This window comes from Trachinotus anak, unplaced genomic scaffold (assembly GCF_046630095.1).
Source record: "Trachinotus anak isolate AG129_WGS33_773 ecotype Australia unplaced genomic scaffold, CSIRO_AGI_Tana_v1 ptg000016l, whole genome shotgun sequence".
Classification (NCBI taxonomy): domain Eukaryota; kingdom Metazoa; phylum Chordata; class Actinopteri; order Carangiformes; family Carangidae; genus Trachinotus; species Trachinotus anak.
The window spans coordinates 6,589,687-6,614,726 of record NW_027273867.1 but is presented as its reverse complement, the minus strand read 5'-3'; the positions used below and the strand labels follow the sequence as shown (position 1 = coordinate 6,614,726).

The 25,040-nt window shown below is 42.4% G+C and overlaps 1 protein-coding gene across 3 annotated transcripts; it reads right to left on the bottom strand.

Moving 5' to 3' along the window:
• Positions 1 to 6,015: 6,015 nt before the first annotated feature.
• khdrbs1b (KH domain containing, RNA binding, signal transduction associated 1b) lies at positions 6,016 to 24,953 on the bottom strand. Of its 3 annotated transcripts, XR_011693933.1 has the most exons (11): positions 24,537 to 24,953; positions 22,237 to 22,358; positions 21,053 to 21,169; positions 20,501 to 20,647; positions 16,230 to 16,363; positions 14,264 to 14,504; positions 13,737 to 13,804; positions 13,349 to 13,407; positions 11,906 to 12,094; positions 9,713 to 9,780; positions 6,016 to 7,562 (listed from the first exon to the last, which is right to left on the bottom strand). XR_011693933.1 is itself a non-coding variant. In XM_071500618.1 (9 exons), exons 1-9 carry the CDS (start codon positions 24,628 to 24,630, stop codon positions 11,988 to 11,990), a joined length of 1,089 nt encoding a protein of 362 aa, XP_071356719.1. In that variant the 5' UTR covers positions 24,631 to 24,952; the 3' UTR covers positions 10,767 to 11,987. The 3 variants fall into 3 exon arrangements, 1 of the variants encoding a protein (XP_071356719.1); XR_011693934.1 differs by lacking the exons at positions 6,016 to 7,562; positions 9,713 to 9,780 and adding an exon at positions 10,586 to 10,741; XM_071500618.1 differs by lacking the exons at positions 6,016 to 7,562; positions 9,713 to 9,780 and having other exon boundaries at positions 10,767 to 12,094; positions 24,537 to 24,952.
• Positions 24,954 to 25,040: the final 87 nt, after the last annotated feature.

Here is a 25,040-nt window from a genome sequence, read left to right as displayed (position 1 = left end):
ACCGCCATATTTCTGGAGCCATTCATAGAGGTGTTCCATGAACTTTTGCAGTTGTGCGAAATTGCTGTTCCAATACCAGTAAGCAATGCTGCTTGTGAGTTTTTCCACCGTGAAATTGATCCAGAATCACCTCCGAACAACCATGACTGATGAGCAACTGAGTGAGCTGGGAGTGCTCAGTGTAGAGCCAAGGAGAGCCAATTCTCTGGATATAGACACATTTATTTGAATATTTAGGAGCCACAAAAACCACATAACACTCTGAGGCAGTTAAGCCACGTGAACAAACACAGTGCAGAGAACACACATAAGACACACACTGCACTGTTTGTATTGAATATAAAACAAGTTAAATGAATTATTAATGACTATGGGATGTTATTTATCACAAGTAGGAAAAAATGTGTTGCAATTCATCCATGCAAAACAGATATTCAGTACAAAACTATTTTCAGGCTCTTGTGCAGTGGTACTCTTCATGCAATACCACCTGCATTGGTGGACAGGGCACTGCACAAGGGCCTGAAAATTGTGACCAGTGTTTTCAATTTTCAAAGCTGTATTTATTTTTGATAGAAATTTCTGATTACACGTGTAACTGATATAACTGATTCTCAGTACCCCTGTGCCACCTCATTTAAAAAATCCTGGAATCACCCCTGCACCAGATGAATGTAAGTCTAATATTCTCTATTTTTCTGTCTGCTTTTAGTTCCCACCAGTTTCTGGAAAAGATATCTGGCTCTGTATCTGCTAAATTTGTCTGTCTGCCATTTGGTGAGCAGGTAGTATAAAGTGGGTTCATTAGAGCTTTTGCACTCCCCAGTGCTACTGGAAACAAGATTGATGAGAACTGTAAGCGTGAACCAAAAGGGTCAAGTTGAGGTGCAACATCAAGACGAGGTGAAAGATGCAAATATCCTCTGTAGAGCTTAGGGGAACTGCAGAGTTAGGTGATAAAATAAGGTAAGCCCCAGGAACTAAACTATAATTTTATTTCCTGGAATGAGCATTGAGCAACAGCCAGTGTTTGCAGTCTCAACAAGTGGCAACCCACCGTGATGTCACCCACTGGTTTGTGAACTACCATTTTTAATCCTTGAATTTGCAATTTCTTGCATCTTGATTTTTGTAAAACCAGAAGAAACCATATTTGGATGTGAACTGGAGCTGAGGAGGAGTGAGGGGTGGATCTGACCTGCTCTGCACTCTATCCTGATTATCAGGCAGGTCGCTGTGTGTGGTACAGTCTATCAATCACATGGTAGCCACGCCCTAATGCATACTCTGCTTTATCATCTATTTTCCTCTAAATGCGACAATAACTTTAAAAGTGAACATCATGTTGTATTAAAGAAGACTTGAAACTAGTGATTGAGATCATAAACTCATTAGGAAAACTACTGAGGTAATAAAAAAGTGAGAAGTTAGGCCATTTTCTCATAGACTTCAATACAATTGGACTTCTTTTTGTGGAGTCGCCCCCTGATGGTCATTATATCGAACACAGGTTCAGGACACTTCCACATTGGCTTCACTTTTCAGACCCAGCGTCTATGTCCATTTTTATATGCAGTTTAAGAGTCTATATCAACGTTGTTGGCCAATTGTAGAGAACACACTATTTGGATTGTTTAGGAGCAAAACCTGAAAGTAGCTTTTTGAAGCATATAAAGTATAGTAAGTAAGTATATAAAAAGATTGAGGGATTAGAAGTAGACATTTCTTGTGATGGAAAAGAGCCCAAATGTATGGGAACCCTTGACTTCACCTTGCTCCTGTTCTAGCTGAGTTATATTCCTGTGACATGTTAACACCCATTAATACCTGCATTCATTTCAGCTCCAGTGCCATCAAACCTGTTCACTAGGGATTGTGTCACAATGTCAGGATTGCTGGTATCAGCACAACCATCGAGGGTGTTCAAGAAGTCCTTAAGCCAGTCAGGTAAGGAATTCCTCAGCCTTACCCTCCAAGTAGCCTCTTTGTAATCCCTACTGGGAGCTTTTTTTTCCATGCTTTCAGGATTGTTTATGTCACAGGCAGGGAGGACCCTGCTCACAAGACAGGCTGATGAGGGGAAGTAACTGCAAATAAGGAGGAATACGCAACAAAATTCAGGGAGCTGGCACAAAGGAAAACACTACCAAACAAAAGCAGATGAACCAACAAGAAGCTGGTGAAAAAGGCAGGTTTAAATAGAGCCAAGAGATGTATTGCTCCTAGACAGATGCAGGCATATTCACCCTGCATAATTGGAAATGTGAAACAGGTGAACAAGTGGAATTATATAGACAGGAAAAAAGTCTGAGGACATCTGGTGAATGGATGGAGAATGACAGATCTGGGGAGATGAAGTAAACATGGCTGGGGTTGGAGGCAGGGGCTGAGGGGAACTGGGAAGCAGGTTGTGGCATACAATATTATTTGAAGGAGATAATGATCACATCACTTAAGTGTGATCTATCATCAAAGCTGTATGATCCTAACCTTGCCAACACACACTGAGATTTTCCTGATTTAGTCAAGCCTCCGTTACTTCTCCTGGAAGGAATTGGCTGAAGGAGGTCAAAGCAGAGGTCCTATAGTCCTGACAGATCAAAGGGAGAAAAAGCGCAGGTTACTGTCCAAACCGGCCCTGATTTCAGCTGTGACTCACAGGTCCAAACAACTTCTATTAACATCACATAGAATTCACCTTTCTCTATTGCAAATTGCTCTGGGCTTCCCACGAACGTTCCTCCAAAATCAGCAAGGGCCGAGACAAGGTGAAGTAACTTCATTATTTTTGATGAAAATCAGACATGGCAAAGACGCATACGGACATCACAAGCTGGGCCAGTTGAAGCACCATTCGTTATTTCCCCACACTTTGCACCTGAGCTGTCTGCAGATTAAAGAAAAGGCTGACTTCAGTAACGCCTGAGTCTTATTGATCTCCGCCTGCCATTTGGGCAATTAAGTATTCAGCACGTGAACATGTGTACACTCACGTACACAGACACACGGTTCTGAATATCAGTAGGATTAGTGAAAGGTCTGACTGTCGTGAGCTTTCAGATTGTTAACTGAACTAAAAGATGGCTGAGCTGCTCTTTAAATGTGATCTCACGATTTGATCAGTGTATTTAGGAAACATGACAGGTATGACATTTTCTGGCAATATCCTCCCACGCACAGATGTAAAGGAGCTCCTTATTCTCTCTCACTTTCCATCATCCTCACCGTCTTTCTATAGAAACTGAAACACACTTACACTGAAGCTGTTCTAACCGGTTTCACTATGTCTTTCATTAATAAACAACCCAAGATGTTCTTCCAGTCTCTTTCTTGCACACGCACACATACAGGGTTGCTCTATCCCACTTACACTGCAGCATCTAGTAAGTCTTCCATGGCAACCATTTCAAAAGTAAGATTCATCCACTTTATATAGCTGGCCTAGTTTGTCTACTCCAGCCCCCGCTGAGCGCTGCCATCCATGATGACGACTGGGCCCTATGCAGATGACACGGCACAGGAGAGGGGGGACAAAATCCCTATGCAAACACCAACATTTAGTCTTCAAAGTTTTGTGTTCTACTTAATAAAGCCTTGAAGAGACCTAAATAAAAGAGAGAGAGGACTATTTTTCTGTGGAAAAAAAAAAAAAAAAAACTTGAGTGCCGAAGTTGCACATGAAGAAATGCTGTTCCTCTAAGAGAACTGAGCATAGGCAGATTATGAGACAATGGGCCCTGGGAACAGAAATGTAAAAGGAGTAAGACTGAGAAAGACAAAAAATTTGTACACAGCTTTCTGCATCTCTCTGTAGCCATTTAGCATCTATTTGTGTTTATGTCTTTGTAGTTGCCTCGTTGCATTGAATTTCTGGTCCTGTTCAGACCTGGTGTTAACATGCGTCTTGGGTGATCTGATCAAAAGTTGACAGCTCTAATTACGTCAGTTCACACCTGGCATCAGAATTAGAAGCGTCTCCACATCTGTGGCATCGAGTGACCACTTGTGATTGGATCTCACTTTACCCGCTCTCTATAAATAAACATGTATGCAAATGCTGCTTTTAGCCAGTCTTTTTACTTCATTATGAAACTGTGGCCTAGGATGTTTGAGTTCACATGGCTAATGTGGCCACATGTGACTCAGACCACGTCCGGATGTGGTCTGAGAGATCGGATCTCAAGTGTGTACTCACGTCTTGGGTGCGTTCACACCTGTACTTGGAGCCATCCTCTTGTGACCAGATCACCGGTGAAAGATGTTAATCCCAGGTCTCAACAGGGTCTCTGTAGTCATTTTGTGTTGACAGACAGCAGACCTCATGTTAAGGGGCACAGACAATTCAAATGTGCTATGTAGCCCATGGGGAGCGTATTGTAACTTATGAATTGAAACCCTTATGTGAGGACCGCGGAGATAGGTTTTTAGGACAATGACAAATTTGCAATTCAAGTCATTTAGCCTAGAATTCAGCACTGCACTGACAACAGGTCAAAGCATCTCACGCTGACTCATGAATTTGTGACATTGCGACAGAGTCACTGGAGTCACCTGAGGCCAAGTGTGAATGGCTGTTAAATCTCCTGGGAAGGGATGAAAGGACAGAATTGTAGGTGGAGGATAAGTGGTGTTCTAGGCCTGTCGTACTTTAACGACTGTCATTACAACAGCCAGGAGCGCCAACAGACATCTATGGCCTTGATGACGGCCCCACAGAGGTTAAATACGTGGGGCTCCTCACCAGTCAGTCAGAACTGAAGAAGCCTCCTGGATGAGAGGTGAAACGTCTTCAAGTAAGACAAGTCCAGCTGCCCTCGATTCAACTCTTACTGGATAACAACGACCTGGAGAACTGAGAACGCTCAGCGACAATTTCTAACCTGCTTTCCATTTCTTTTTGTAAGAAAGCCCTTTGTCTGTGTCTTCTCACTGGCACTCATGAACATACACATGTAAATATTTGAATATTTCTATTCAAAGTTTTGAATAAAGTAATGAGTCACTGACATACAGTGTAAAATACACTTGTAATGGGTCATCACACCTTCATCAGGTAAAATCCATAGAATTGACCAGATAGAAATGAATTTTACATGATGAAAAGTGCTAAATGAAGTAAGTGCAAATGATTGACAGTGGTCTGGATCCAAGAAATTGGCATTCTTATAAAGGGTTATTTATTTTAAACAGAATTTATCAAGCAAGGAATACTTAATCATTCAGTTTTTTTAAAGGCACAATAATATCTGACGGGGGAGCTGTTCTTAAAATCAGTTCATTGTTGGTTGGGATCTTTTTACATGATTTACTAAAAATAAGAAAAATGCATTACCTCTCGTCTTCCCATTTGATTCTGAACTTTTTGTTGTTAATGAACCCTAAAAACACTTCAGCCAAGTGACTTCCATTCGCACCCTTCAAGCCCATCTTATAAGCCTTTTTATACATAAACTGTGAGAACATCTGAGTGCACAGAACGCTTGTTACAGTAAGCATTTCTATACATCTTCAAAGCCTCCCCTGCAATTCCCCTGAGAGATCAAGGACACTCAGGGGTCGGCTCACCCCAATTTAAGCACCACAAGTCACTTTGATTATTGCCTCTCTTGACGAAACAGCAGCTGATGTGTATCTGGGGGAGGCTGATTGTCAACGTCTTCCCAGGCGTCAGCACGCGATGTTCCTCTGATGGTGTGAATCCGTCAGGACAAGAAGATGCAATCCAGCTGTCCACCGTATCTGCCCACAGCATCTCCACCTCTTAACACGCCAACAGCATTTTAACACATCCACCTCCACACTCTGTAACCCACCCACCGTCAAATAAAAAAGAAAAACAAAAAGACAAGACGGACTGGCCTCCTGTCTCTCACCTTATTCCATCTATTCTCCCACATAGCGTTATGTGAACACGCCATGCCAGTTGACTACACGGAGGTGGGCAGAAACGGCAGACCGTGTTGCAGGGAGCTGCAGCCAACAGGAAACATCACAGATGACTGATACACAGCTCGCTCATATTCAAGTCTACTTTTATTGATCATTGCCCGGTAACATTTACTTTCTTTTCCACCCTTACACTCTTGACAGTTCATCGATTCAAACAAAGGAGACGGATTCCACACTATCACTTATCTTTCATTAGATTATGGGAGACACAGAAATCGTTATTTTAGACATAAAGGCTGAAAAATGATCTGTTTTGGATATGGCCCGTTGACATTTCATCTCAAATGAGGGTTTCTAATGTTCTGTCCTCTAAGCTGCTAGCTTTTTCAATAAGCTAAATGGAGGCTCTGACTTGGATAATGCTGCCTCTGACCAGTGGCTTGGGAGAGAGAAATTTGTTTTTAATACAGGAAAGTACAGTTTTGACCTCTAAATGTAACTCAGCACCACAGGCAGCTGTAATATCATCAGTGATAATGGCAGAAAATGGCATAGAGGGGAATCAAATCAACAGAGTTATGATGGATGGATGGATAGATGGAGGCAAGTTAGTAATGTCTGTCTTCACCCGCTGTCCCTTTTCTCACATGCAGCTCCCCCAACGGCTCCTTCTCGCCGAATTATCATACTTGGATGCTGAACCGCCGAGAACGGGCCAGCGTTGGTTATGAAAGTGTTGCACATTTGCAAGGAGGGTACATGCGAGTACATGCAAATAAGCCGCTGCATTAGCATTTGATATCCTCAGGGCTACACAGGCAGTGCAACACCAAGATGTGGCGGCGTGTGCGTGTGAGCTCGCAGTGAACTCGACCGCAGCGAGATACTGATCTGCACTCTCTGGGCATCTTTAACTCGCGAGCACTGAGTTTAATTTCATGCAGCAATAAGGCATGGATGCTAAACAGGACGCAGGCAGAATGTTTAAAAAAAAAAAATCAAATACTTGAAATGCAGATGTCACAGCATTCTCCTCCTCCCTGAATACAGCTTGGCTTGCAAAAAGCTAAAGAGCTAAAATTCACATCTCATTCAAGGGTTAATAGAAATTAAAAACAATTTCACAGCTTACTATAACAGGAGTGCTCATTTTATGGTGAATTAGGCTGTAACAATTACATTTGTTGGAAGAGGGGGGTGGTCCGCCGAAACTGTGTACAGCAGCATGTGATCAGCAAAGGCTTCAAGTGGGTGAGGAAAATAATTACACAAGGATAACGACAGTAATTCAATATTGACATGGAATGTAAGAACTGGGCAGAATAGTCCACATAACACGAGAGCTGTTTGTCAGTCTCTGGTTGTTCTGGGTCTCCACTGGGCTCAACGTCTTCACTGACCAGCTGCAGCCTTAGTCCCGCTCAGCTGGAGTCTGAGCCAGCTCCTCTCCAACCCCGCCCCAGCCCACCCCCCTCCCGCACTACATCAGCTGGCTCCTGTGGGTCACTTGGCAGCTGGCCACCACAACCCAACTCAACCCTCCACCCCTCCCCCCAGCCACCTTTCCTGCCAGGAACTGAACTGGGCTTTGGGCCACTCCTTTTCAACAGGGCGCCCCGAGAGCTTCGTCTGACCACCTCCTTCATGCTGAGCTGCTCCCGTGCACGGCTTCACTGCGGAGGAGACAAAAGCACAGGGGGGAGACGTGAGACGTGGACATCAGCGGACACGTTCACACACAAACACAACACCTGTTCTTCAAGTCACTAAATCCTCCGCTGCTTCACAGTCATTTCAGGACAGATGAGAGGTGGTCTTTAGCAAAATTTTGTTTGGGTTTTTTTTTTTTTTTTTTTTTTTTTTTAAAGCAGTAGCTGGAATAATTAAAGGTCATTTTCCTGCCAAGCAGCACGGCTCTTCCAACAGTAGCTAAGCAACATTTTACTAAGTGATACATAATTACTGGCAAGACTGGTGACTGTGGGTTAGTGCATCATTATTTCAATCAACAGCTAATGTGGTCATAGATCTTTGAACATAAAAGCAACTGGGAAAAAAAGAGGCCCAGACAAAACCTCTTTTATACGTCAAGGTTTCTGTAAAGTCTAGACGGCAGCAGCCTCTAGACTTTTTTTCATTATTAAACACTCAGATTTTGCTCTGAGGGACTCAGCAAGTCTGAACCAGCTGTTGCAAACCAGCTGTTGTGTTGCTTTGTCATCACAAACAAACAGGAGTTCATTTTCTAACATGTCTAAAAACTGGCAGTAGTCGTGCTCAACACAATCTTCAAACGACGGAGTGACCTTTCTGTCAAGACACATCTTAGAGAACGCCCTCAGACGCCTTTGTTATCCAACTTCCCTCCACTAAAATGCCAATGACAGTCATGTTTCTCAAAGTCTGACCACCAAGCGTTACTTTGCAAAGCCTTCGTTTAACTTTTTCCTGCCTTCAAGGCGTTGACAGGACATCACGAGGAATCCCTCTGACACCTCTCTCTCCTCCTGCTGGTTCCATTTCGAGAATCGCCAGAGTCCTCTCCGCTGCCGTTTTCCTTCTGTCAGAGAAGCCCTGAGCCAACGGATCCTCATTAGTCACTTTCTCTGAGACCACACTGACACTGGCGTCGCATTCTCCCTTGCTCAGACTCGCTGAAGGCTAGTGCGGCCACACACCAATTCACAGACACTGTCAAAAGCAAGGCGACTTTAAAAAAGGAGCTGCTGGGCAATCATCAGAATCAACCAAGCTTTGAAATGCTGTGAATACCACAAACGTGCTGCTGCTGCATAATGTTACATAGGCTGAAAGGCCGAGAGGCATCTGGAAGCAAAGTTTCCTGCACAATGGTCTTTGGGGAAAAATAGGAAAGGTTTAAAACAAAAAAGGAACCATACCAGTGGTTTTGAATGTTTTAGACCATTACCTACAAATTGTATATACCTTACACAGAAATGAATAATCCATCACAGAGGGAAATTTGTCAGGTTTTTTTTAAGTTAGTGTTGCGAGCAGGGTCTTAAAACTAGTTAGTAGTGATTTCAGCTGCAGAAAGAATCACATCAGCTTATGATGATTTTTGCATTAAAATGAATAGTTTGGCTTTTGGGGAACTACACTAATTTGCTTTCTTGTTGAGTTCAGCTGTTAGCTTAGCATAAAGACTAGAAACAGGTTAACACATTAAGCCTGGCTATGTCAGAGAAAAAAAAAAAAAAAATCCACCTTGTGGCGCCTCTAAAAGCTAAAGCTCACTAATTAATACAAAAAATAAAGTAAAAGAGTATAAACAAAAACAACTCTCTATGTTCTTTTTAAACTTGGGTTTCATAGGCAGATTTTGTTCCCTTTGACGGAACCAGGCTAGCTACTGGCTCAAAAATGTGAAAATAAGCTTTCTCAAAAAGACATACTCTTCCTTTAAAAAGGCCGCCTCACACCACATTTTGAGATCCCAGGTGTCTGAGCGTCCATGAACGCACCCATAGGGAAAGATCCCCCCCCCAAAAAAAGCTCTTCTTGCTACAAAAACAACGAAGCCTTGACAAAAACAGTAGAAGAAGTTGGATTGGTTCTCTGCGATAGATTACACATTTCATGCAAGTTTCAAGTCTATGCAAGACGGTTTTCATATAATACAAACATGGGTGGAGACTAATTGCTGCCTGGAAGGTAGTAAAATCAATCTAAAGGACTTGCTGTATGGGTAGTAGTAATGGAAACAATATGAAGCGTGGAGATAACGGGCTAACGCATGCAAAAACCAGCAGTATGGTCCTTAAAAATGGAAAAGAAAAAAAAGGTGCGACGATGGACCAACCTGAGGTTCGTATGGTCTCACTTCAGCGGACTGTCAGTCTCCGGGCACTCAGTGACCGATAGCTGTGCCTGAAGGAAGGACAAACCCCAAATCAATACCTTGTCTAAAAACACTGGGAGAAACTTGAGACAGAGATCATGCAATGTCTACAGGAGAAGATATGCTCATGCAACTCAAGCTTTCTTTTTTGGTTAACTTTGTACAGGCAGAACCTTTTAAATATTACAGTAAGCAACCAAATAAAAAAGTAACAGCAGCTCAACTGTACACAAGATATTGACATAGATTTGGCTTTGTTCATTTTAGCAAGAGTTGCATTAACACTATTCTAACATATTTTGTTAGTACACAGAACAGTTATTTTGGTACATAAAATCCACTACTGTCAGATATTGGAAGTTACGTTTTTCTTACTTTTGAGTCGATTCTTTTTTGTTGCCATGACTGTAATAATATTTTAAGAAACTGTACGCATTTACCAGCAAGTTTATGTCAATGGATAAACACACTACGAAATTAAACATTTAGGGTTAGGTTACCTTTACAGTGGAGTTCTCTAGGTTATAACCATCCTCTCCATTGCACTGCCATTACTCTGTACTAAAGTAGCCATCGCGCCAGCGTCATTCATGACAATGAAGCCTAGACCTGAATGGTGGTTTGAATTCAGTTAATTTTCAGATGCTATAAAAGCAATTCTCATTAACGATTACGACCACAGGTAAGAGGATTGAAAAAGTCTTATACATACCCAGGCATTCAATGCTTTAGAACTCTATACACATTAGGAAGCTATCCAGGTTATTTTAGAGGTCTTACCTCTGGGTCCTTTTTAAAAAGTATAGAAAGAGAGAGAAAGAATAAGTTGTGCTCTTTTGATAATCAATCAAGACATCATTTAGTAGGGTTAAATTCTTCAGACGTCAATACATTCATTTAGATTTAAAATGCGATTTTGAATGAGAAACAAAGGAAAACACCTACATCTGACTGCTGAAGTTGTTTAAAAAAGGCCATTTCAGAATTTTACTAGGACAGGAAAAAATAAAGCAAGTTACGTTTCATAAAAAACAAACTAAGCTTTATTGACAAACTGCTGCAAAACATCTTTTGGACAGATTTAGTAACCTATTTAGGCAAGCTTACACATGTAGCATAATGCATTTTATGGAGAGGGTACAGATACTAGTGGCAGAATAAGTACAGTTAGGATGTTTTAAAATATGTACAAGAGTTCGGATTGAGCTGCAGGATCCCTTCTCTATAGAAAGAGAAGACCCATGTGGAGATTTTTGTCCCAATCCTTCTTTGAGTACTTTGTGCATGCAGTTTATAGAGAATCAGATCACAAAATGAAGACCTGAACTGTTTTTAGCATAACAGGAGGCCATATCTTGGCCGTGATCTCATTAAACAAACATTTTGTCTTCAGAGTCTTAAAATTAATTTTTAACAAGTAAAACAAATTGAGGATATGAGGACAGTCCATCTCAACAGTGTCTATTAGGGCTATATTTCAAAACTCTACGTACAATGACAAATATTGCTGCCTAAGTCTAAATGGACAACGTTTTAGAACTATTTAAAAACAAACCATCATCAAGAATGAATTGTACTGATTCCATTAACATTGATTCTTTAACCTTCACTTAATTTAAGATTGTTTTTTGATTCTATATTACATAATTGAAAGTTTAAAAGGTCTTTTATTTGGCTATATTAACAGAATTTTGAAATGTAGCCTAAATGGGAATCTGCAACTGACCCTCAACAGATTCTTTGTATTTAAAAACAATTAAAATGGATTCCTTAGACAAGTGTGTAATGAGCCACTAATTCCACTAGAAATGGTTACTCTCAAACAGTTTTAAAAAAAACTTAATGGTCAACAATGCAAACAAGCCAGAGGGGGGTAAAAAGGGTCAGAGAAAAAAATACAGCAACAGAAAAAAAAATTCAAATGAAAGAGAACAAAAAAAGGACGCCAACTCCTCGTCTCTAACCCATCTAAAAGCCGCTTTGGTTGGTTGGTTGGATGGATAGGTGGTTGGTTGGTTGGTGCAACAAAATGGGGGTGGGGGAGGGGTTTGCGGTCAAATCTCAAAAACCAGTTCAGATTTTCAGTTCCGAATTTGCTCTCGTATAAAGTCCGGTGTAGGAAAAGACCAAACCAAAGACAAAACGGACAATTACTTTTGTCGGGCTGCTTAAAGCAAGAGCTGCCGTGGTAGACAGGCGGTAGTCAGGGCGACACGTTAAGGGTGGCGAGTCCGCTTCAGTACTGTCGGTATGGGTGCTCCCGGTAAGTCGTCTTTGAACCTCTGGAGGGGGGAGGGGCCTTCCCTAGACCTAATTGCTGGGTCCCGTTCCAGTCATCCTGGCCTGGAGACACAGGAAAAACAAACACACACATTATGAACATGTGATTCAATATGGATTCAAAAAGCCTCAACATTTAGCATAGGAAAAAACAGCTAGCTGCCTTTAAAGCTGCCCTGGGGTGATTTTTTTTTGTAAACAAACAGTCATTTTACAAAATCACTGAAACTCTTAAACGTGATCGATCAGGACTAAACTGTTTGCGGGACTTTCTTTGTGCTGCCGGTACAGCAATAAGACAAAATGGAGACCCACACATTAGTAGTGGTACCTTTAAAGATCTGGTAGCTGCTGAGCCAGAAAGTTAACTTTAATCCTTCTCCGATGGAAAGTCTCAGACCGGGGTCCACCAACATTTTTAGCCTCTTCTTTAATTTGACAATTTCAGGATAGTAAATACAATCAACCAACCAATAAGATCAATCAGAGAATGTAAATTCACTCGTATCACCAAGCAGGTTTTTGGTCATATCACAGCTTTTGTATTCAGTAGTGGAGAGCAGGGAGGACTCACTCAAACACTTTTCAGATCAACGTAAAAGACAACATTACAGGGAGAAGGTATTTTTCATTGTGATCAACAACTCGTGTCGTCTGTGGATACCTGGTGTTATTTTGTACAAATGTCAAACAACTTTGTGTAACAGTATAAACTTGTTTGAATTGTTAACATTGCTCTTGTTTTTTATTAAAATTGTCTGATATTGACCCCCTTAAGATGTAGTTGCAAACATATTTTGTAATTCATCTTAAAAAAAATGATACATTTTATCTTTAGAGCATATGGCATTAATGATGCAGAGTTGGATGTTTTTTTTCTGGGGTGTTCTCACCCCGACTCTCGGCATATTGTGTCGGTACAATATGTTACATGTTGTAATAAATGCTGTAAACACAGTGTGACTGTATCAGTGATGGGAGGAAAGAAATACTTATTCAACTCCACAGTGACTCCTGACAACTAATTTGCTTCTGTTAAAGTACTAATTAATCTTTCATAGGACCATGTCAATGACACTTGAAACAAAAAACACAACCAAAAAAAATTTCAGGTTAAACTCCACAGAAGTCTGATGCATCCACGCAATACTTTGTTGGTCTGGTAAGTGTTGTGTGCTGTACATGCTGATGCAGTTTGCCATATCCGACGGAAAAAATATATGTTCCATCCCTCCCTGCGTTTGATTTGTCCCAGCTCTCCCTTATCTTTTTTTGTCAGTATAAATTTGTTTACCAGTGAAAAAAGACTTTTCTTACCATATGAATCATATGAGTCTGTGGTCTCTCCGTGTCCGTAGTCGTAGTATTCTGGCTCTCTGATGGTCAAAAAACAGGGGGAGAAGAAGAAAAATCACTTTTAATCTTCGAAAAACATCAAGTGGCTGCTGACTGTAATGTCTAGGGGGATGATAATTGGCTTCCACGAATAAGATCAAAGCTTGGCTCTCCAGCATGGAACATCTGAGTCCCGGCTGCCATCCGAACCATGAAACATGAAGCACCATCAATGCTGAGTTTGTGCCGAGTGGCTAAAAAGTATTTCTGTTGCTCTCAAATCCCATCTCGAGAGAAACCACCAACTAGGTGATGTGCATGCACTTTGTGAGAAGCAGGTGAAAACCAAAGAGACGTCTGATTCACTCACGCCTGCGGCTGACTGTAATAGCTGTCGTATGACTCGTAGGCCGTGTCTGTGTAGCTCTCGTCGTAGCCCTGAAGAGGGAAGGAAACAGAGAAACAGAGCGAGATTTAAGGAGAGGCTTCTTCATGAATCATGAATGTCAAGATGTCCTCAAAGTACTACACTTGTACGACAGCAGACACGCTCTCCCCTCATGTTTCGAGCATCTGAAACCACTTATTTCTGAGATGATGGACGAGCAGCTAACAGGGTACCCAAAACAATCATGAGACGGGTGTGGTAGAGGTCAGATTGAGCTACATCAAACCTGAGAGCATCATATTGTGACTGGACAACTTGTCTTCTGGCTGTTTGACAACATATCCCTTAAAGGTTTTATCATTTCTGAAGTCTACCTTATCCAGATAAAGCTTAAAAAGATGTTTGCGTAATAACAACAGTAATAACCTATGACATCATTGTGCTGAAGACATCCACATACAAACTAAATGGATAAATGAAAACTACCCTCCACTGGCAGTTATACTTACATAGTCATCGTAGCTCTCAGGGGCCGAAGCAGGGGTGTGCTGGTGGGGGGGTGGAGGCGCCATCCTCTGTGGAGGTCCGGCAGCTGGGGGCCTGGCGCGGGGTGCCGCAGCTCCCCTGGCGGGTGCTGCAGGGAGCCCTCCTCGGCCTCCTGGGGCACCCCTCACTGCGCCACCTCTGGCTGGGCCACCTCGACTCACACCTCCCCTGGAAGCAGCGCCGCGAGGAGGCATTCCCCTGCCCCTGGAGAAAAGAGCACAGAGTTGTTACTGTGGTCTTCTACTGAAAGGAATAGCTTCACAATGTGGGAAAGAGATGGGGTACACGATTTGATCCTTGGGCTCAGGATTCGATTCAAAAACAATGGTAATAGGTCGGGTGTAGTGCTATTTGTTTAAATACCGCAGCACACCTGTGATGTGCATCGTTAAGTCGCGGCTTGTTTCTAAACTTACGTAACCACTTATCCTACAGTGGCAAGTTTACACACAGTCAACTATGATCACATGATCAAATGTTAGACTGACTTCGTGATTTCCATGTTTCATCATGATGAGAAAATAAGCAGCATCACACAAAGACCCCGCTCTGTAATATTAGCTGACACCATGCAGAAGGTTGTGGTCAGCGTGGTGTTAAGCAGCAGTTGAATGAACACGTGCAGTTTGTGTTTTGAATGATTTCATTTTCTTACTTATGTCGAGCAAATGAAGCCTCATTGGAAACATCCATTCAGAGGAGAAGTTGCAGGCAGGGGTCATGCCATGTTTATGTGTAAATGCATCACAAATACAGAAGTGTCAGAAGAGTAAATGATGAAATGAAAGGATGTTTTCTGCCTTTTTTATCTTTACTTATTAACGATTTAATTCACCGTTACCGTCACAGGCTACCGGCAGCTACCAGCAACTTTAAAGGTCCAAAGTTTTCCTGGATGTTACACAGTGCATGATTGACGTTTGGAAATCAATCAATACACCTTAAATGTCAATATGATAACTTCGACCCCTCTTGCATTACATAAGCTTTAGTGATGACCGTGTCTTCAAGTGCCTGAAACTGTACATAAAGCCTGTGTGTGACATGGGTCTGATGGAGTTCCTTTCTCTCCTCGAGGTTATAAAATCTGAATGTGCCTGAACGCTGCCTTCAGTGAAGATGGGGAAGGTTCAATGACTTTTTCCTCTGCACTTTCTTCTTGCTCACACCAAGGAGGAGTATCTGGAGGGAAACTGACACAGCTGCATCTATAGGACTGGTGATCTCATCTGATGCCAGGGAACAATGTTAACCAGTGCTGTTATAAGACTGAAAAATATGAATCCATTTTTTGGAATTTCTGAATTGAATTTTTTATTTTTTTTTAAAACACACATCTCTACAAGTTAGACGAGATCATTGCCAGTGCTCTCATATCTGTAGGTTTAATATGAAGCTGCAGCCAGCAGCCACTTAGCATAGCTTAGCATAAAGACTGGAACTGGTCTGACATCACAAATGAACATGTTATATCTTTTTTGTTTAAATAATGTGTTAGCTAGTGAGCTTTAAAGGTGCTGGTAGATCAAGTTAGGTCAAGTTAATCATTTCCCCCTGATTCCAGTCTAGTTATGCTAAGCTAACTAGCTTCTGGCTCCAGTGACATATTTACTGTACAGACATGTCAGCGGAATCTATACTCTCCTCTAACTCACTGCAAAAAAACAAATGAATGCATTTCCCCAAATGTCAAACTATTCCTTTAAAGGGAAATTTAAATCACCGTTCACGTTGTTACACAAGAAACTGAGCATGAAGTGACAACCTGAGCTTTAAACAGCCACTGGTTCAGAGCCCTTAATAATCTCACCGTTGGGTTTTCATTGATACACAGATAAAGTAGTGGATGAACAGCAGCGTCTTTGTGTTAACTCAGTGACCCAGCAGCTGTTATGTGAGAAACCTGTTTGAGTGCGTGCGTCCCTTCACCTGTGTGCTCCAGCAGGAGGGACTCCGCGGCCCCTGACCGGCATGCCCCCTCGGCCTCGGGCTCCGTGCTCCTGGCCTCCGTTCAGGTAGCTCATCTCCATGAACTGCTCTTGGCAGATATCATCCATCATGTCCTACGCACGCACAAACACACACACACACACACACACACACACACACACGGGAGAAGAAAATAAAAAGAGGAAAGAGAGGGATGAGAAACGAGAGCACATGACAAGGGAAAAGTGAAGCCATGCAGACGAAAAAGAGAAAGAAGAAAAGGAGGCAGTGTGGTAGAAGTACTGATGAATAAAACAGTGAAACACAATTACAGAACTGCTGAAAACACAGCTTCCTCCTAATGGCTAACAGAGCGAGTGGAACAAGAAGCCTCAGAGCCAGTGAGTCAGAGTGTGAGGAGGGAGAGAGAGAGAGAGAGAGGGGGTCGTGGATGTGGGAGGCTGGAGCCCATCCATCCACACTCCTCCCTGCCTTCCTGTGCCTCTCCATCATGCACAAAATGTAAATCACTTCTCCCTGCACTTCTTGACAAGTCTGCTACGACTGCATCAACAGTTACCTCAGTCTTTCTGCAACCCCCCCCCAAAAAAAACAGTAAGTTGGGGTGGATTACTGCAGTCGCCTGTCTGAGCAGCACAAATCCCGCAACACAATCCACCGCCTTTCTTCAGGGAGCAATCACAAGAGCTGCACTGTGACCCAATCAATTCTTTTTCATAAATCAGTCCCTGGACTGGAATAGTGACAGAGCTCTAATGATGGTGAAGGGAAGGAGAGAAAGGGGGGAAAAAAATGAAAGGCAGATACCAGAATATGCTGCACATACTGCAGCTTTGAATTTATCTGCAGCAAATAGCAGGAAAACACAACTGATCTGACTGATCACAAATTCATCTCAGGCCTTACATGTACATTAGCAGACATGCAGGGACACAGATATAAAAAGGATGAGGAGCAACAGAAGAGTAGAAGCCTGTACAAAAACCTGCAGGTGATACAACAAATCACATCCGCCAGTTTTCTGAGTCATTTATTAAAATACTCGCCGCTTCCAAATGACTGACGTCAAGCCTGAGTTTACAGCCTCCAACTGTAACGACGGGTTCTGCTTTTTACATAATACGTCAAAACCAGCACTGCAACTGGTTCATCAGCCCATTCATCCCACCTCTGATCCAAATTATTCTTTCTTCTAAAGCACCGTCCACACCAATTAAAAAAATGTAAGGCATCTCACGAACCCCTGGGCCCGTTGGCCTGCTTTGGCGAGAGCCTTTGTTATGGAGCACTATGGGCTTGACAGCAGAGCAGGTTTGCCCACGCTCAACAAATCTTGCAGCATAAAACCAATAAAGCAAGTGTGGGCCGCGCAGGGCGAATGTGCCCACATATCTGTCTAGGAGCAACACATCTCCCGCCTGATTCCACGGTCCTGCAAGAACGAGACTCGGGTAAAGACACAGTGATGGACAAGCCGCGAGGAGGAGTAACCCTGTTGACACAGATGGCTCTTTTAAACAGAGGTCCCACTATTCTGCCATGTTGTAAAGAGCAGGTCTGCAGAAGAGGCTGCCTCAGGAGGAGGGGCCTGGATTCATCACATGCTGTATAGAGGACTGAGTTCAGGTGCAAGCTCCTTTGTACTTTTGCTCCTTAGATCCTGCAGTATTTACCAGAGATGTTGTGTTAAAGTTATAATGCTAGTAGTTGTTGTCAATCATGACTCTTGCTGAGATTAGTTATTTTCTTAGTGTAATTAACACATGATTTATGTTTTCTGTTTAAATATTAAAGAAAGAAACAGCATCTATCTATCTATCTATCTATCTATCTATATATATAATATATATATATATAATATATATATATATATATTATATATATAATATATATATATATAATATATATATATATATATTATATATATAATATATATATATATATATATATATATATATATATATATTATATATATAATATATATATATATAATATATATATATATATATTATATATATAATATATATATATATATATATATATATATATATATATATATATATAGATATCTATATAGATATCTATATATCTATATATATATAAGCCTAAAGACTGCAATAAACCATCATTGGATGGAACTGGATTTCTCCTGGTGTCTCATTGTGTCTGACAGCAGTGTTCAAACATATCACCTGCCTCCATTAAGTCTTTAATGTCAAGTCTCTTTTACACCCTTCACTTCGCTTTTTCACACTGAACCAAATAAATCCGACATAATCAGGGTTCTCACTCTAATCTAGAGATCATTTTCCAGGACTTTTCCAGTGATGATTTAGCTCATATGATTAGATAGGAATCACACCATACACCAATATTATGTTCCCATCTGTGGAGGTCTGATTTGATGAAAGCTATGAGTGAATGTTTAATGATTCTCCATCCAACCTGCAACATGCAATGTGACTTCAAAGTGCGTTCATTGTTGCCAAACAAAACCAATAGCAGCCTGTTCTAAATACCATTGTCCATAAACTAGCCCCCATAAACTAGTCCATAACTTTTCCCAAAAATAGGAGAATGTTTAAAGAATTTTCCTGGACATTTTCAAGGTGTTTTCCATGACTGGAAAAGTGATCGACTGTTTCCCAGAATGAGTGGGAACTATGATATCGCTGCCCCAGTGTGTGATGTCAGATAATATGACCGTGTTCTGGAATCAGAGGCATGACATGTGAAAACAGCATCAGCATCCTGTCCCGTCACGCCGACTCTCCCTCTTACACAGACGGCTTTCCATGTTTGTAGCTTTTATACAGAATGTCACAACAGTCCTGCCTTGAACAGTGTGTGTGAAAGGACCAGCTGAAAGCGACCCAGTTCCTCCTCTAAAGCTGACTGTTGTACGTGCCTGGACTGTGCCACCAGGTCTGTTTGTCCAGGTAAACACCCACTCCATCCCCTCCGTCTGTCCTACTGTGCCCCCTCCCAGATCTTTGCTAACTCACTAACTGTGACTGACTGCTCACCTTTCTGAAAGGCACACCCTCAGTCAGCCAGTTCAGCCCTTTTTCCACTGGTAAAAAAAAAAAAAACAGGTAACACCCGCTAACATTGGGCTTTTGTCAGCAATGGAAAAGGGTTGAACTGGCATTCACACCCAAGTCAAATGACTCTGCAGTAGACACAGGTATTTAACGGCTCTGATCAGCATTGATGTAAACACAAAACCCGGGTGAACCCACTTATTTTCACCTCTTGTCCTGCTGTAACGTCCCTCCGAGCGGGTAAAAGAGTGAGCTGCAAGTTTTAAAAACAATCAACGATGGAAACATCCCATACAGAGGCTCCGAGACTTTAACTGACAGCTCACTCTTCCTCCACTGTGTCTGTGTGTGTGCTCTGAGTTCATGTGATGACATCGCTTCTTGCAGTTGTGTGTGTCCTCAGTCTGAACAGAAAGACAAACGCGACTGGCGTTCAAAAAATACTTGCTAATTCTGGTGGAAAAAGAGTTTTACACTGTCAGCAGGGCTGCTCTAAGTGACTGGGTCCTCCATCTTTAGATCCCTAATGTTCTCATAACTCTAGTAATTAGACTTGTCGCTGTTGTGTGAGAATAAAATAATGCTGTGTTCTGTTGTTAAATTAAAACTGAAACAAGAAATCTCCTCTGTAGGTGGATCCAAGGTGGAAAAACTGTGACTTTACAGACTTAACAGCCATGTATGGCTTCTGTTTTTCATGCAAAGATACCAAACATTCAACAATATCAATGTGTTTTTCTTATGTGATGAATCAGTCATTTCAGGGTTTAAGATGCTGATTGGACAAAACAATATCTGAAAACATCAGTATTGGCTTTAGGAAATTGTAAGATCAATACTCCATAATGGAAACAACAGCTAGTTGCAGCCCTTGTTTCAATTTATAGGGTCAAACTGTCAACTCATCAGTGAGCTGAGCAGCTGACAATTTGTTGTTACATTTCAACAATTACAAATAACAGCGTGTTTTTCTCTAATTTACAGCCTATCAATAGAAAAGCTTTGCTTTTGTTTGGCTATGAAAGACCTCCATTTAGCCTCTGATGACTTCATTTTACCAGATAAATGTTGAATTGAATAAACAATTAATAGATTAATTAACAGCAAAAAACGATTGTTATTCTGGTCCATGCAGGGGAGCAAACAGACAGTCTGCCACTGGAAAATAAAAAGACACAAATAAGCCAATAGCAAAGTCAGACTCACAGGGAACAGGAACTTCTTGACCTCCTCCATGGCATGTGCCATGCGCAGGTAGGCCTCGGGCACGGGGGCAAACACCTCGATGAACACGTGCAGCTCCATAGACAAGTGAGCGTACTTGGGCTCGCCGCCTTTCCTCAGCCCCTCCTCCTGAAACAAGAGCGCAGGGAGTATCCGCGAGTCAGAGAGAGCACACAGCCAACGCTGAGATTAAATGAATTATGCAAAAAGTAATCACGTTTCATCCACCTCGGAGGGCATCAGGCATAGGTGTGGTATTCCCTGTCTGTGTATGGCTTAATAATCAGATCAGACTGGTAGATAACAGGTTTACTGGCCGGTCCTGAAGATTCCTGGAACAGATGTGTGGTGCGTAGACGCCCTTGGCTTTATGCTTAAGATCAACCAAAATATCCTGCAAGTTGACACCATCTGCGCTCACTGTCTGCCACCTTCCTCAAGCACAGGCCAGATGTGTTATGGCTTTAAGTGCCCTTCTTACAGGTGTGTAACGCCAGATGTGTGTGTGTGTGTGCGTGTATATGTGTGTTGTACCTTGGCTTTGTCTCTCATGGATCCTTTGCCCAGCACTGAGATCTTGGCTCCAGTCTCTTCCTGAAGACGTTTGATTGTGTTGCCCTGAGGTCCCAAAATCTTCCCCACGAAATTGAACTAATAACAAAACAAAGCGGAACAAAATTAGTGTAACAATCACAGCAGAGGTTAGGGTTGAGTTTAATGCCAAGAGAGTGAAGGCGCAATCACTGGCCGGGGTTGTGTTGTGCATACTGGGGCCTTAAGTAGATTTAGCCAAGAAGGTCAATATGAGCCCTGGAGGGCTGTAACACCATCAGTTACTATTCAGTCCAATCATCCGAGCACCGAGCCAGAACCAACTTATGAGCAAAAGCTGTAATCTTTACCTCCTCAACCCCTGAACAACATAATTACTGTGTGTATGCTGTGTCCTACAATTAGCTGTCACTGCCAAACACATTTAGCAAAAAAATAAAATAAAAAAAAAGGCCCCAGAGGAAGAAATTCCTCCTGGAGTTGTAAAAGTAGCTTTTGCAATCTGAAAACGCTCATTAGCTTTGTCATCCCTGACACAGAGGACTGATGTACAAGTTAAACCTACGTCTGGGAGATCAGACGGCTGCGTTACCCCCACAGTCCAGACTCCTACATGATATTGATCTGATGCTCGGGAGGGGGCAGCAGCTATAGATCTCATTTTAGTTTGTTATTTCGGTTAAAGCCGTGTGGTTTATAACTTAAAAGGCAAACAGGACCCTAACAGTTACACAACAGCTTTCAAAGAGCCACAATACATTCACACATTGCCCCTCAACTTTAAGTCAGTGTGGCCCATTGAAACGATATGCATCACTGCACCTGGTGTTACATGATGAAGAAAATTAAGACTTCACTCCAGCCTATTGTACCTGGGCTGGATCACACTGAATACAGAGCTATCCTAACCATAGTAATATTAACATTTTGATCCTTCCAGTGATATTTTAAAACATGCCAGTATCATCTGTAATTATACTCTGGAGCTTAAAGATCGAGGTTGAGAGGAGCAATTTGAGACTCCCTAAGTAACCCCATGGCTTTGTATAATTGAAACCCGGCTGCAGGATAAATTAAATCAAGAGGGGTTCTCACTGAAAACGAGGACAGAGGAAGAAGAAGAAGGGGGGGGGGGGGGGGGGGGGTCAGGGGCAAAGAAAGCTCACCTTCGGGTACTGTTTGACAGGTATGAGAACTCGCTCCTTAAGTTTGATGTTCTTTGTTGTGAAAAGGTCCAGGTATGTTTCTGCCTCCTTTTTAGTCTCGCCTTTCTGGATTCTATCAATTTCTAGAAGGGGAGAGGTATCGTTTCAGGCAAAGTGTTCATGCAATCAAACAAGATTCAAGGTGACAAAGCACATTATCATCATGAGGTGGATTTATGTGCACTTCCATTAGGGAGTTGGTGATTTGCAATTAAAGCTGTGAAGATGTCTGCGTTACAATGGGACTAAAGTGGCTGAAAAGTTCAAAATTTTTGACTCAGATTTAACAAATGAATCTCAGTAATTATAAAAGAAACGTTCCCTTTTTCCCCCCCCCAAGACATCTTGAATTCTTTTGACTCCGAAATCACCAAATCAACTGATTGCAGAACTGATTACAGAAGAATCAAGGATGATAAATGAGTGTTTGTGATGTGATTTATTTAGCACTTTTTTGTGCTGAATTGATTGAGCCATTAAACAGGCATCTTTCAAACGAAAACTACAAACAGTCACTGGTTGCAGTTTCTTAAATGTGAGGTCTTGTAATCTCAATCCCTTTAGGTTTTTTTTTTTTTTTTACTACTAATTGGACAAAACAAGACGTCTGAAGACATCACCTTGATGTGAGAACTTGTAATGGAAGTTTTTCACAATTTGTCCATTAATACACTAAAAAAATTCTTCCATAACTGAGAAAATAATTGTCAGACTACTCAGTAATCAAAGTAACAGCCTTAATTCTTAATTTTCAAGCCATGATTTGGGAAATTACAGCTTTCGCAGCTACACTTGGAGAAGTAGCCACCAGCTTTTCTCTACACCCCCTGTCACCTCTTCATGGCACCAACAGCACCATCTCAAACCACCTCCTCTCTCCTGGCCACCATGTGCAAACATGTCAGCTACACAACAGTCTGCCAGCTGCAGGTTGGAGAGATGGGAGTGGGGGGCTCAGTGGATGTTTTGCTGAGGGAAGCGGCAACACACTGACACTTTGTCTTTCTGTACCATTCTTCCTCTCAGTGTCTAGATACTGCACATCCTGTTAGACAAAGAGACCAACTTAACCTTTAGCAGAGCTACCTGAGATACTTGAGAAGCAAGGAAGATGCAGCCTGCAGGAACAAACTGACCGCCACTGAGAGAGCACATGGGCAACAACACAGACAAAACACTAACTAATCACTTAACCAACCCACAGTTCATGGTAGCCAGCTGTCCTCGTCATGTTTTGTGTATTCTTATTGTCTTCACTGTGACTGTACTGCCCTTGAAAAGACTTGTGGTCCCCAGTAGTGACTTTGAGGCTGTCTTATAGTTCATCATCTGTCAGACTCACTACAGGATATTACTTCAGAAATCATATTCTGTGACATTAAAAGTGCTCCTGTGCAAATCAATACAACATTATCAATAACAGGACCATGAATGTTTTCACAGCTCCTCTGACCACCTCAAAAACTGACAAACCGAAAACCAGGGCCAGTCTTTTCTTTCCTTTTGCCCCGTCTCCAGCACAGCTACAAGACAACAGCTGGAGCTGCCCAGTCTGCAGTCTCTTGCTCAAGGACACTTCAGCAGCGGCCGACACTCACGGCGGGACGTGAAGGTCTCTCTCCCTCCCTCTCTCTCTCTCCGCTGCCAGGCCGCCTCTCGGCTTTGAAGTGGCGGCGTGACCCCGGTGGCGGATACTGGCGCACATTTAAAAAGCTGCTGCGCAACATAGCTGCGAGTCAATCACAGGAACTCGACACCGACAAGAAACAATTAAACCGTTTGTCTATTAAAAAAAAAAAAAAAAAGGAAAAAGAGTCTGATTATGAAGTTTAAACTCGACACAAGCCTCCACATTAGTGAAGAAAACAGATCGGAGACGCCGCAGCTGCGTGAGAGGAAGCGGAAATTATTGTGAGGAAAACCTTAAAGTGAGTCTCCTGTGGCGCTGTAGCGGCTGCCGGCTATTTAAAAAGCCACCCGCTGGTCATTAACTAGTATTTAATTAACTCCCACCTGAACCCATGCATCACACCTATTCATTACCGAGCGCTAAAAAAAAAAAAAAAAAAAAAAAAAAAGCACCTAATGTTAGTGTTGCCGTTGTGGGGCAGCCCACGTCCCGTCCACACACACATGGCGCTTAAAGCGTGGAGGTGTGGATTTGAAGGTGCGCTCAGGAGCCACATACGTGGCCCCTCTCACGGTCAAAACACGAACCTCACAGTGAGAGCGAACATTAACACCACGAAACACTACTTTACCTGCGTTTAAAAGTTTCATGGCGTGCGTAAACGACGAGTCCAGGCTGTCCTTCTCCGCCAGCAGCTCGGGGAGGTATTTGTCGTCGTTCTCCATTTTGAGTTTAGAGGGAGGGAGTCAGTTTCGGTGCAACAAAAAAAATAAAAAGCGTGAAAAACCCCCAACAATAATAGAAAAAAAAAAGTAGTCCAGTTATGTAACTACGGAGTGCCGCGTATCCTCTTCGCAGACGGCGCTTTGCATGTGGCTACCCGGCGTCTCTGCGAAAAGACGAGTCCGCTACTTTGCGTGTTTGCGGCTTCCCAACCGGCTGGCTCCGTCTTATCAGCAGCGCTGCCTGGATGGAAATGGGAGAACAAAAGCGCTGAGAGACTGGAGAATAGTGATCCGGCTCAAGCCGACGGAAGTGAGCTCAGAAGGACGTAGTTCTCCGGACTGACGCCGCCTACCGTGTGCTGTGTGGATGCGCGCCGCCTCCAGTGGAGATAACCCCGCTGTATGATTTA